This window comes from Giraffa tippelskirchi, chromosome 6 (genome assembly GCF_054371585.1).
Source record: "Giraffa tippelskirchi isolate mGirTip1 chromosome 6, T2T-mGirTip1v1.2.pri, whole genome shotgun sequence".
NCBI lineage: Eukaryota > Metazoa > Chordata > Mammalia > Artiodactyla > Giraffidae > Giraffa > Giraffa tippelskirchi.
This window is the reverse complement of record NC_137280.1, coordinates 113,494,776-113,508,045: the sequence shown is the minus strand read 5'-3', so window position 1 is coordinate 113,508,045 and position 13,270 is coordinate 113,494,776. Positions and strand designations below refer to the sequence as shown.

The following is a 13,270-nucleotide window of genomic DNA, read 5'->3' as shown; positions in this document are numbered from 1 at the left end:
TGTATGGAGCATTTTAGGAAAGGTTACCTAGTTCTTCACATTTCTGTTCGAGGCTTTCTTTCTTCCCTTCCTCCCTCTTTCCTTTTCTTCTGTTTATCTTGAAACTGGATTTGTGCTTTTTAAAATTATTTTTTCTTTTAATTAAAAAGTAATATATACTCAAGTAGTATATACTTAATATAGAAAATACAGGAAGTTAAAAAAAAAGTATGAAGAATCAAGGGGAATTATCACCCATAATTTAGTTACTCAAAGATGACATCTTTTAGTAGTTTGGCCTATTTTTTTTCCAGTCTTTTTTTTCTATGTACTTTTAATTAATTGTATATATACATACACAGTTATCATTGTAGCATAACAAACTTCCTAAGTATATTTTTAAACTGTTTCTGAAATTACTCTTAATGTTTGTATCACACAGTCAATTAACCATTCTCATATTATTGGACATTCAGATTATTTCCAGTTCTTTTGTATTATAACGCTATGTTTAAAGCATTAATTGGTCTTTGTATTATTTCCTTAGAATAGATTTCCTTAAGTGGAGCTCTTAGGGCAATGAATCTAAACATTTTAAAATCTCTTGAAATGTATTGCCAAATGACTTTCCAGAAAGTGTATTCTAGTCATACCCCCACTGCCAGGAACATATTCACGATCAACTCTGCTGAACACCTCGTGTACCTAGCCTTATTAGGAAGTCGTAGAATCTGGCCCTGGTCACTGGGAAGATATGCTTTCTGGCCTTTGTGATTAGAGAACAGGAAGAGCAAGTCTTGGCTTTGAAATGAAAGATAAAGCAGCAGCTCCATATTCTAGACTTACTGACATAGCAATCATTGCACACCAAGATGGAGAAGCCATAGTATGTCATGAGGGGAAAAAGGGACCCTTGTATGAATAGGGTGATTTTTGAGGTTGTAATTTGGAATTGAGGCTTATGGGTATGTGTTTATACCACAGAGCTAGTTTTTTCTCTGACATTACTGTCTCTAAAAGCTAACTTGAAACTTATTATTTTCTGTTTCAAATCTCTCCAAATCTATCATAGGTCAAAGGTTACTATAGAATAAACCACAATCACAGAAAACTAATCAGACTGATCACATGGACCACAGCCTTGTCTAACTCAATGAAACTATGAGCCATGCCGTGTAGGGCCACCCAAGATGGATGGGTCATGGTGGAGAGTTCTGAGAAAACGTGGTCCACTGGAGAAGGGAATGGCAAACCACTTCAGTATTCTTGCCTTGAGAACCCCATGAACAGTATGAAAAGACAAAAAGGTATAACACTGAAATATGAACTCCCCAGGTTGGTAGGTGCCCCATATGCTACTGGAGAAGAATGGAGAAATAACTCCAGAAAGAGTGAAGAGACAGAGCCAAAGCGAAAACAACGCTCAGTTGTGGATGTGACTGGTGATGGAAGTAAAGTCCGATGCTGTAAAGAGCAATCTCCTTGGAAGAAAAGCCACGATCAACTTAGACAGCATATTAAAAAGCAGAGACATTACTTTGCTGACAAAGGTCCGTCTAGTCAAAGGTGTGTTTTTTCCAGTAGTCATGTATAGATGTGAGAGTTGGACTATAAAGAAAGCTGAGTGCTGAAGAATTGATGCTTTTAAACTGTGGTGTTGGAAAAGACTCTTGAGAATCCCTTGCCTACAAGGAGATGAAGCCAGTCAATCCTAAAAGAAATCAGTCCTGAATATTCATTGGAAGGACTGATGCTGAAGCTGAAACTCCAATACTTTGGCTACCTGATGTGAAGAACTGACTCATTGGAAAAGACCCTGATGCTGGGAAAGATTGAAGGCAGGAGGAGAAGGGATTGACAGAGGATGAGATGGTTGGATGACATCACCGACTCAATGGACATGAGTTTGAGCAAGCTGAAGCAAGGGAAGCCTGACGTGCTGCAGTCCATGGGGTCACAAAAAGTCGAACACAACTGAAACACTGAACTAAACTGAACTGAGAATAATTTGCCTTGACTCTGGTATCCATTCCTGGATATATTCTTGGCATAAAGATGTATCTATTAATCATGTTTGCTTTTTTACTGTGTGAAAGTGCTAAGTCGCTCAGTCGTGTTGGACTCTTTGAGACAGCATGGACTGTAGCCTGCCAGGCTCCTCTGTCCATGAAATTCTCCAGGCAAGAATACTGGCGTGGGTTGCCATTTCTTTCTCCAGGGGATCTTCCTGACCCAGAGATCGGACCCAGGTCTCCTGTATTACAGGCAGATTCTTTACCACCTGAGCCAGCAGGGAAGCCCTTTTTGTTTTTAATTGTGTACCCTCCTTTATTAGAAACCAAAAGACTTCCATTCAGCTGTGTCCCCACACCTCTCCTGGAGATATCTGTGATCTAGGCTAAGGAAGTTGTGTTTTAGACTCTGTGTAACCTTTTCATCTATTTTTCTCTGACACAGGATAAAGGCCAAAATGAAGGTCGTCTCCTCCGTCTCTTAGAACAATCTGAGTACAAGACTGAAGGTGAGGCCCTCAGGACCAGTTGTCTGAGCTTCTGCCTAAGCTTCTGCTTCTTCCAGTAAAAATAGCCACTACCAACTGTATTACTACAGTTTTTACTAGGGTTATGAAGGTGCACATTTGACCCAATCAGCTGGCCTTTGAGACTTGATATAGATCATCTCTCCCTAAGGAAGATGAAATACTGTCTTATTTATCATGTGTTTTGTTTCAGCTTTTATAAAGCTTGAGCTTTCTACTGCCTGTTGAACTGGGGAAAAAACATTTCCAAATCATAGGGCAATGGCACAAGCCCTAAATACCTTTTACATTGAAAATCAGACATTACTGTCTTCTCCTAAGGTTTTGTGCATTATTCATGTTACCCTTAGCTTAGTGTCTCAACCTATCCTCCTGAGAGTCTGTAGCATTGCATCGAGTTAGTAATACCAACTTCATAGATTGAAAGGATTATATCTAGTAAAGCTCCACATATATTCCCTGATGTAAATAGGCTCTTGATAAATGCTGGCTGCTATTATTATTATTGCTCTTGTTGATAGTTGCTTTTGTTAAAATTTAGTAGACGTAGATGAAAGAGGAACTTTTGCTTAGATCTGATGAGATTTGCTTGCCATCTAGTTCTAATAGTTCATTCCCACCAGTAAATCTGTTGTGTCTTCTGATGACTATAAAAAGGCTGCCTCTCTGAGCCCCATAGCCTGCTGCCTTTAGGTCAGCAGATTGTAGATCTGCAGGTAGCATATTTCCCTTGGCAACTCATTGTTCCTCAAGTCCAGATTTGAAGTAGGTTTATTCAGTGGTTATTCATTCGAAAGTGTTCATCTCTGTACTTCTGCAGCTAAGCTTATTGGATGCTAATGCTCACATTCCATTGGTCTGGGGATTGGAGATCTGAGCTACCTGGATAAGCCTGGTGAAGAGCAGTGCCCAGAACATAGGAAGCACATGATCATTGAAAAGTATTATGATTGTAGCACTACTAAAAAAATTATTACTTTTTCTCTCCTATCACAGATGCAGAGATAAAGACCAAGTTTTCAGAAACAGGAGCCTTCAGGTGAGTTGGGATGTGCATTAAAGTGTGGCTGTCAACAGTTTTAGAAAAGTACAGGCCTGATCCTATATTCTGTGTATAGTGTGGTATTCAAACAGTTGAAATAGAAAGCTGTGGAGCTGTGTGACCACTCTCAGTGTAACTCTGTGACCCTCATATGTCTAGGCTAAGAATTGGATGACTACCTCCATTCATTCATGGTGTTAATATAAGCACAGAAAAAGATATCTTACTCTTTTTTGCCTGTCTATCCCTACCCAGCCCTCATCTTTTGACGTATAATTCAAACAATTTGGGAATTTGGGTCTGAATCCTCATTTCCTCACTGCCCGACTGTGTGGCTTTGGGCGTATAATTTACCCAGTGTCCTCATCTGTGAAAGGGAAATGATAATACTTACCTGACTGAATTATTCCAAAGATTATATGAGCTAGTAGTATATGTAAATACCCCTGAGACACATACTTATTCCTTATTAGTAGGTGTATCTTGAATTCTGATGTTTTTTTCTCCTCTCTAGGGTGTCTTCACCAGGGCTAGAAGAAGCAGGCTGCAGCAGAGAGATGCAGAGTTCCCTTACACATCTCGATTCAAATGAGTCTCCCATCAAGTCTTTTGTTTCTGTTTCAGAAGCTACAGATTGCTTAGTGGACTTTAAAAAGCAGCTTACTGTCCGGCCACATAGCCAGACACAAACCAAAGCAGGCAGAGGAAGAAGGAGGAAATCCTGAATTTCTAGGGTCGGAAGGTTGACAAAATCATTAGCAACAGAAGTCTGCCATGTTTATTAAGCCTTAGTGGCCTGCAGTTCATTGTTAAGAAAGTTTTGGCCCCACATTTTCTACTACCAGCATCTACTCAGCATTCTGGTTTCTATGTTTTCTATGAGCTATATAGACAACTGTGTGTAGTGTTCTGTTTTATAACAATCTGTTTGAATTCACTTATAGTTAAAAAGAAAATTTAAATATATTTATCTATGTTTGTATGAAGTCTTATTTCAATAAGATGGAGAGTTTCCTTTTTGTCTGTGTGTTGCAGGGCTTGGGAAGGGGTGTTTTAATTATGGAGCTAGTTCTCATACTCATAAATTGCATGTCTTGGAATTCCATTACTGGTCTCTGACATACTGCCTATATTCACTGAATGTATAGTGTACAGTTTTACTGTTTTGACCTTCTCTGACATCATTCTGGAAGATGCCAAGGGATTGAATGCTACTTCTTTTCTGCTGTCCTTACTGTTCAGTGACTTGTCACTTCATCTTGCTGCCTCACCCAGTTAAGAATTCTCAACCAGAGCACAGGACCTTTGAAGGAATATGTCCAGTCATTCTTTCCAGGAATTTGTAAATTAAAGTTATTAATTTCTATGCAATTATTTTTTCTTCATGGACTAACCAGTGGGGATGCCTTGCATATTCATCTGCTAAAACTGAGATGGCTTCTCTTGCCATCAGAGGTCATAGCAGCAACAGGAAGTAACTTCTGTTTCAGTACATCAGTGGAGGAATGCATGTTCTCAACCTCGTTGCTCAGGATCTTCCAGTGAAGAACAGAGCTGTGGTCTAGCCTCAGTGCATAGACAGACTGCAAAGATGAGAGCATGCTGAATGGCAGAAGCAACTACTTAAGGGAGATGACCAAACAAGTATGTTGAGAAAACTAGCATTGGCCCAAGTTGATTTGATGTTGTAGTGGAAGTTGGTATGAGGTGAATACCAAGCAGGAAAGGATCTTGGGACAGGATAAATGGGACACCACTCAGACTCTCCTGACTTCTGATTTACCAAGTCCAAAATTTTCTTTTCCTTTATTTTTTAAAATTTATTTTTAATATTTATTTTAATTCATTTATTTGCATTGGGTCTTAGTTGTGGCATGCAGAATCTTTAGTTCGACATGCAGACTCTTGGCAGCATATGGGATCTAGTTCCCTGACTGGGGATCGAACCCAGGCCCCCTGCATTGGGAGCTCAGAGTCTTAGCCCCTGGACCACCAGGGAAGTCCCTCCTTTATTTTAAAACAAATGTGAAGTATATATTAGACCGGGAAGTTCAGAGATAGCTTGATGTAGGGCACAGCACAGGCTTTTAATGCACTGTTCCTGCCTAGCTGCCTTTGCATACAAGCTCTTAGAGTTAGAAGGCAGGATGGAGCAGTGCGTGAAGTAACCCCCTCATCATCTGGGTTTCTAACCCCTCACATCTACCCTAGCGGCAGTGTGTGGAGTATGCCCTCAAGGCCCGGCCCCTGCGGAGGTACATTCCGAAAAACCAGCACCAGTACAAGGTGTGGTACGTGGTCAACTCCACCTACTTCGAGTACCTGATGTTCGTTCTCATTCTGCTCAACACCATCTGCCTGGCCATGCAGCACTACGGTCAGAGCTGTCTGTTCAAAATCGCCATGAACATCCTCAACATGCTCTTCACTGGCCTCTTCACGGTGGAGATGGTCCTGAAGCTCATCGCCTTCAAGCCCAAGCTCCGTCCTCCCGCCTATGCGGGGCTCTGGTGCCCCCTAGGAAGGTGGGCTTCCTAGGAACCATCATTGCCTTCTGTGTGCCAGGCATCTGGGATCCATCGTGGACCAAACAGAAGCCCATCCTCAAGAGCCAGTGTCCTAGGGCCAGGGGACGATCAGGCTCAGAAAGCCAGGAAGTCTCACGGTGTGCAAAAGATGAGAAGTACTAAGTGAGGGGAGCAGAGAAGACAGGTCCTGTTCTCTGAAGATGAGCTGTAGTGAAGAGGTGAATCTGAACAAAGACGTAAAAATTGAAAGAAATTAAAACATGCTGCTACTTGGAAGAAAAGCTATGACAAACCTAGACAGGGTATTAAAAAGCAGAGACATCACTTTACAGACAAAGGTGTGTATAGTCGAAGCTATGGTTTTTCCAGTAGTCATGTATGGATGTGAGAGTTGGACCCTAAAGAAGACTGAACGCTGAAGAATTAATGCTTTCAAATTGTGGTGCTGGAGAAAACTCTTGAGAGCCCCTTGGACAGCAAGATCAAACTAGTCAATCCTAAAGGAAATCAACCCTGAATATTGATTGGAAGGACTGATGCCGAAGCTCCAATACTTTGACCACCTGATGCAAAGAGCCGACTCGTTGGAAAAGACACTGATGCTGGGAAAGATTGAAGGCAGGAGGAAAAAGGGATGACAGAGGATGAGATGATTGAATGGCATCAACTCTATGGACATGAGTTTGAGCAAGCTCTGGGAGATGGTGAAGGACAGGGAAGTCTGGCGTGCTGCAGTCCATGGGATCACAAAGAGTCAGACATGACTTGAGTGACTGAACAACAATAACAAAGACCTGAAAGAAGTGAAGCGACACCCTTATGGGTCCCTGGGCAGGACAAGCAGGGCAGGGGGTCAGGGAGAGCACCAGATTTGGGGCTTCACCTGAGCATGAAGGGGAGATTTTGGCACCTTAAGGAAGAGGTGTCCATGGTCCAGGGACCCGTTTGCTGTGCACAGGAATCGAGGATGAAGTCGCTCCACCATTTGGAAGGTGGACACAGCCATCCAGGCGTGAGGCCTCTGGCTCAGGACAACCCCCTTGCTCTGGGAGATGCCTTGGATCCCACAATGTGACCGGAGGAGGCCCCGGGCCCCAGCTGTCCGTGTCTGTGGCCCAGCTGCCTGGCCCCTCCTGACACGGCTCCTCCTCCTCCTCGTGTCCCTGAGGAAGCCCTGGCTCCTCCTCTGTCCCTCAAGTCTGGAATTCTTTTTCCAGAAGGAAATCCGTGGAAGCTTCCAAGGATTCAGCGAGCCCCCCCCAACCTCCCTCTCCTGTGACAGGAAGTGTTGGGAGGCCCAGATCCTTCATCGGGGACAAGGAAGCCATGTGACTGAGAGCAACAACTCACCTGGGGGCTGGACAGCTCCTGGCAGGTCCGCGTGTGGAGATTGGGGGCCATGGAGTCAGAACCCTCACGTGGGGCTGCTCAGATGCCCAGGCTGTGGGCCAGTGGGGCTTGGAGACCAAAGGGCACAGGAAGTGTGGAGCACCCCCCCACACACACACTGCCTGCTGGACAGGAGGAGAAAGTGGGCGGAGGGGACACGGATGGGATAGGACTCGGCTCAGAGCTTCCAGGATGCACATTGGGGCCCCAAGTGGATGCTGCCCACCTGGCTCCTGGAGTCAGCAGTCCTTTAACCACAGACCCACGGGCCTGGCTTCCAACGACTGCCCTCACTGGCTCCCACTTTGGCCACGTCCTGAATCAGAGCGTCTGCTGCGCACCCACCACCTCAGGCTGAGTCAGAGCCTCCCTCCCTCCACCCAACCCGCAGCCCACGCCTGGCTCCCTGCCCAGCTTCCCTGCCCCTCCACCGAGGGGCCAGAACAGACGTCAGTGTCCAGATGGCAGTGGTCTGCCTGGCCTGGGTTGCTTCTGAGGTCGATTAAATCAGACTGGTGGTCTCGGGCCAAGCCGAGGAGGGAGCCATGATCCTTGCCACCTTCCTGTGCCGCCCCCACCCCTGCTCCTAGAGCCCCTTAGAGCCCCTCCCTTTCTCACCACCACCCCCACCCAGTGCCCCCAACAAGCCACCAAGACGCCTTGTTCCCAAAACACTGGTCACAGAGGGCAATACTGACTCAGGAAGCTGCCTGCCAGGAAGTAACACTGCCTTTAAAAGGACGGAAGTGAGGCTGGACCTAGAGAAGTGCCTTGACCGTGGGTGAACATAAGGCTTTCAGGAGCATGACCCCTAGTAAGAAGATGGACCTTGGCCTCCCACTGTCCCGAAGGGCACTTTGTCCTCCACTTGTAAGTGAAGCTGGCCCCGAGAGGTTGAGCAGAGCCCTGCTCGCCAGCCATGAGCAGGGCCCCAATAGGCCGCAGTCCAGTTGGATGTGGGGAGCCGCTTCCTGAGCCCAGCCTCTGCCTGCAGGATGAAATCCCCTTGCTGGACAGCAAATTGATGAGGCCTCCAGGGTGGGGGCCGAGAGTGTCCCAAAGCCGAGACCTGGAGAAAGATCCTTCCCTCAGGCCTAAGCCGAGAGGCCCCTGAAGGGGGTTCTCAGCCTGGCCATGTTAGCTGTCTGACGTCCTGATGGCCAGGACCCGACGGGGACCCACTCACTCTGAGCCTTCTGACCAAGACCCTTTCCCTTTCTGTCATCTTCTCATTTCCTTTTTTTTAATTAATTAATTTTAATTGGAGGCTAATTACTTTACAACATTGTAGTGGTTTTTGCCATACGTTGACATGAATCAGCCATGAGGGTAAAAAAAAAAAAAAAAAAAGAAGGCAGGATGGCAGGCTCACTCTCTGTTTCTTCCATGTCGTGATGTTGGATCGCACTGACATTGTGGCCAGCATCACATAATTAATTGCTGATGTTTTTTGAGCATTTGCTATGGTTCAGGCAATGTGTGTTCCTTCGTTTAATCCTCACAGTAACCTTATAAGGTAGGTATTATCCCCCCCAATTTTCAGATGAGGAAACAAAGGCTTAGAGTAAGAAAATAAAAAAACACTTTTTGTCCTTGGCAGTGAGACTACAGTGCTCTGCCTCTTCAGTTCTAACAAAAATGCTAGTATTGATTATTTTCCCATTTTCCTTCTAGTGAGAAGTAGTTTATCAGTTATGTCCCATCACTTTAACTTTCACTAGTTTTCTTTCTCAGTAAATGGCAGTTTATTGGAGGTAAAATTCTCTAAACGGGGTAGTATGTTTATCTCTCTGCCCGGAGATAAGAATAGGGAAAGGGCTGATTCTGGAAAGGGAATTATTTAACTTATAGTTGAGCAGTCTCCCTAGAACATGAATCAGTGGCAAATTGTTGGAGGAGGGTGTAGATCAGCAGGACTAGTACTGATAGGCTTATTTGTTAACTAATGTGAAATCAGGAGAAGACAGCCATCTCCCTAGGCCCTCCCACCTCTATCTTTGGTAAAGGCTGCTTGTTCATTTGTCTTATTCTCCCAATACTGGTGGTCCTGTGGGAGGGACCTTAGACATTGAAGAGACAAAGTCAGTGGAAAGAGTATGACATCAGCTTGAAACTTTGGCCACCTGATGTGAAGAACTGACTCATTTGAAAAGACCCTGATGTGCTCGCTTCGGCAGCACATATACTAAAATTGGAACGATACAGAGAAGATTAGCATGGCCCCTGAGCAAGGATGACATGCAAATTCGTGAAGCGTTCCATATTTAAAAAAAAAAAAAAAAAGATCCTGATGCTGGGAAAGAGTGAAGGTGGGAGGAGAAGGGGACAACAGAGGATGAGATGGTTGGATGGCATCACCGACTCAATGGGCATGAGTTTGAGTAGACTCTGAGAGTTGGTGATGGACAGGGAAGCCTGGTGTGCTGCAGTCCACGGGGTCACAAAGAGTCGAACACGACTGAGCTTCCGAACTGAACTGAATCTGAACCTCTGCTTCTGATACAAGTTAACATCTCTGAGACCTAGTTTCCTTTTCTATAAATTGGAAAGCTTACAGGGTTCTAAAGAGTAAGTTAATGTATATAAAAGCGCAGTATCTATCTCTTTCTTAGAAGATGAGTGAATGGCAGTAGTTGTTATTTCAATGTGATGCTAGTTTTGTATGTCTTAAGTAGTGTCACGGTGAGAGGTGGAAAAGCCAGAGAGGTGATGTGCAGATGTGAGAGGATACGGTTTGATGACATTAGTTCCATCAAGTACCAACTTTCCACAGCAAACTCAGGTGTTTAGAACTTGCCTCAGGCCATCAGGTTTTGGGATTTTGTTTCTTGTTTTTGTTTTACTTCTTAAAGATGGGAAGCAGCTGTTCTACTAGTGTTGCCAACTGGAGAACCTGGGAAACTCCATGAACTTCACAAGGCATTGTGATGAATGGGGAAGGAGAAGGTAACTTTTCTATTAGGCATGATGGTTGTGTTATTTCACTTCATCCTTATAACAGCCCTCTAGCCCAGGTTGTGCCTTGTCCATTTCCCCTGGGCACTCATTGTTCTCCTGCATACCCACAGGGTCCTATTGCAAGGACCTGCAACTCTCTGCCTTAGCACTTCTCTAGGCTAGTGTGTGGCACAGCTGGGAGTGCCAGGAAGTGAGGGCCTCTGAGGCAGCCCTCAACCAGTGAAAATGGAATTCGGAAGGTAAATTCCCCAGCTTCCTCACCTCACTTGGGTTCATTCAATGTGTCTCCCAGAGTTCCCTCAGGGATTGAACCTCAGGAGCTCTCAGCTCAGCAGCAGCTTAATTATGTATGTTCTGTTGACTTCCTTCCTTTCCTATCTCATTTTCAACTCCCCTGTCAGTGCTTCCTGGATCAGGGATGGGACTGAGGTGAGGGACCCTCACTCTTTAGTTCATGTAAAGGACGAGTTGACACTAGTATGAACTTGAAAGGGTTTCTTCACATTTTGTAGCTAGGCACTTCACATGCATTGCCCTAATCCTAACCCTGGTCTGGATTGCTTCCCAATTAAACTGCACTCAAATTAGGTCCACTTCTACAGGAACCTGTCCTAAGGCATTAGTCTTTATGTTTTATACATAGAAAACTGAGGCTCAGCGAAGTGCAAAAACTCACCTTGTCATACAACTGGTAAATGAGATGGGATTCAAACCCAGGTCTGTCTGACACCAGTGCTAATTCTCTGCTATTCCACACTACTTCCTAACCCCCACTTGAGTCACAAAATCCAATGGGAATTTTAAACTTGGATGGGCCCATTCTCACCTGTGAGGCAGATTAGCTTTGGCCCTAAGTTGATCTAGAAGATGGGAATTGGGTTGAGGGAAAAGCAGGTAGTAAGTAGATGGTAGTACCAGTGGGAAGATGGAAGAATGTATAAACCCTGAGTGAGAAGGCTGCTGAAGCCATATGTACCTGGAAGGCAAGAAGAGGTTACTTATTTCCTCTCAGTTTCAAAAGCCCTGACTATTGAGGTTGTGCGAGAGTTCTTCAATTTAACAAAAATTAACTGATACCTCTTCCCTAGTGGCTCAGATGGTAAAAAATCCACCTGCAATGCAGGAGACCCAGGTTCAATCCCTGGGTTGGGAGGATCTCCTGGAGAAGGAAATGGCAACCTACTCTAGTATTCTTGCCTTGGAAATCCCATGGGCAGAGGAGCCTGGTGGGCTACAGTCAATGAGGTTGCAAAGAGTTGGATACCACTGGGCAACTTTCACCTTCACTTTTCATCTCATGTTAGATCTAGAACAGGGGCTCCAAAGATAAATAAGAATCACTCTTTGAGAGTCCACAGTGCAGTGGGGGAAGGCAAACAGATTCTATTGATAGATTGTAGTCAATGCAATGATACAGGGAGATCAAGACACTATGGGATCAATAGGCTGCTACTCAGCTGGGATCAGGGGCGGGAGGAGCTTGTCTGGGAAGGCTTCCAGCATTTGTGATGTCTGAGGTGTAATTTAAAGAATGAGGAAAAGTTAAGTGGAAAGGCTGGATGGGGCAAAGAGGGAGTCAATCCAGACAGATCAGCATGAACAAAACACTTAACAGTAAAGAGCAGCTTGATGGGTGTAGGAGAGCTGGAGTAAAAGGGCATGGGGGGAAAGGCAGGAAGCTTATTTGGGCCTGAGGTCTTGTGTGCCTGGCCATGGGGTACTGTCAGATGTGAGAAGCAAGCCTGTGAGCAGCTCAGAACAGAGATGGCCTGGCTCTCATCCCAGCCATGGTACCTGGGCTACAGCCCACCTTTCCCCCAGCTGACTGCCTCTCCTCTTTCCTTAGTCCCTCCTGAACAGCTGGAGATTGGCGCTTAGGGTCTATGAGGAGCCTTGTCAGGACTTGTCCTTCCCCTTGTTGGTCAATGGTCATCTGGTGTCTGAAGAGAACTGCTGATCCCTGCTATGCCTCTGCTACAGTCAGGGCTGTCATAGTAGTTCACAGACCCCAAGCCCAGGCTGCTTCCTCCCTCCATAGGCCCTGACATAGGCCTTCTTTGACACTCTGCCTAGGGTGCTGGGACCCCTGCTGCTGGGGAAATAGACATGGGACTTCCAGAAACATAGACAAAGAGCCCTGGCATTGCTTGTCAGGGGTGTATCCTCACTCAGGTTCAGGAGACAGCAAACTGTCAACATGAATCACAGCTGGGCCTTTGGCATTCAGTTCTGTGTTCTCTCCTAACTAAACAAAGTTGAGAGAGACGAGCCCCAGGCTAAGCAGGCTCCCATGTTGCGAATGATGGCCACTCTGTCCTCCCCACCCCCATTCCCAATTTTCCTGCCTTTAGAGCTTATCTGCCTGATTGCTGCCCAGTGAACTGTGCAGAGGGGCTGATGTCTGGCATGTTTTCAGGTCCAGTCATGCCCCAGACTGATAGAATAGGTATCATCCTTGATCTCCATCCTGGTGTCATGTGTAGGCCGAGTACTGTTTATGGTTAATGGTAAGGTTACTCCTGATGAGGTAGTCTGAAGTTTTAAAGTATCTGCTCACCAATTTCAAGGGAAATTGGTGCAGTAGGTTTAGTTACCATGTTGGGTATCTTAGTCCATTTGGGTTGCTATTAAATAGTACCACAGACTGAGTGGCTTATAAACAATGGAAATGTATTTCTCACAGTTCTGGCAGCTGGATGTCTAAGATCAATGTGCCAGCATGGTCAGATGAAGGCCTTCTTCCAGGTTGCAGACCATCAACTTCATGTATCCTCACATGGCAGAAGAGGCAAGGGAGCTCTCAGCGACTTATGATGAGAACACTGGTCCCATTCA

General features: G+C 45.3%; 1 protein-coding gene and 1 non-coding gene across 18 annotated transcripts in view; both read left to right on the top strand.

Annotated features, from left to right (window-relative positions):
* Positions 1-4,526, top strand: part of UIMC1 (ubiquitin interaction motif containing 1) — a 131,040-nt gene extending 126,514 nt beyond the window's left edge. For all 17 annotated transcript variants that reach the window (XM_081501939.1, XM_081501936.1, XM_081501924.1 and 14 more), the window contains 3 exons: positions 2,437-2,500; positions 3,515-3,557; positions 4,075-4,526. In XM_081501939.1, the coding sequence (XP_081358065.1) occupies positions 2,437-2,500; positions 3,515-3,557; positions 4,075-4,285 (318 nt within the window). In that variant the 3' untranslated portion in view covers positions 4,286-4,526. The remainder of the gene's footprint in view (positions 1-2,436; positions 2,501-3,514; positions 3,558-4,074) is intronic.
* A 5,112-nt stretch (positions 4,527-9,638) lies between these two features.
* LOC145511746 (U6 spliceosomal RNA) lies at positions 9,639-9,745 on the top strand. The gene has a single exon (XR_014058127.1). It is a non-coding gene; the product is annotated as a U6 spliceosomal RNA (small nuclear RNA).
* The last annotated feature ends 3,525 nt before the right edge of the window (positions 9,746-13,270 follow it).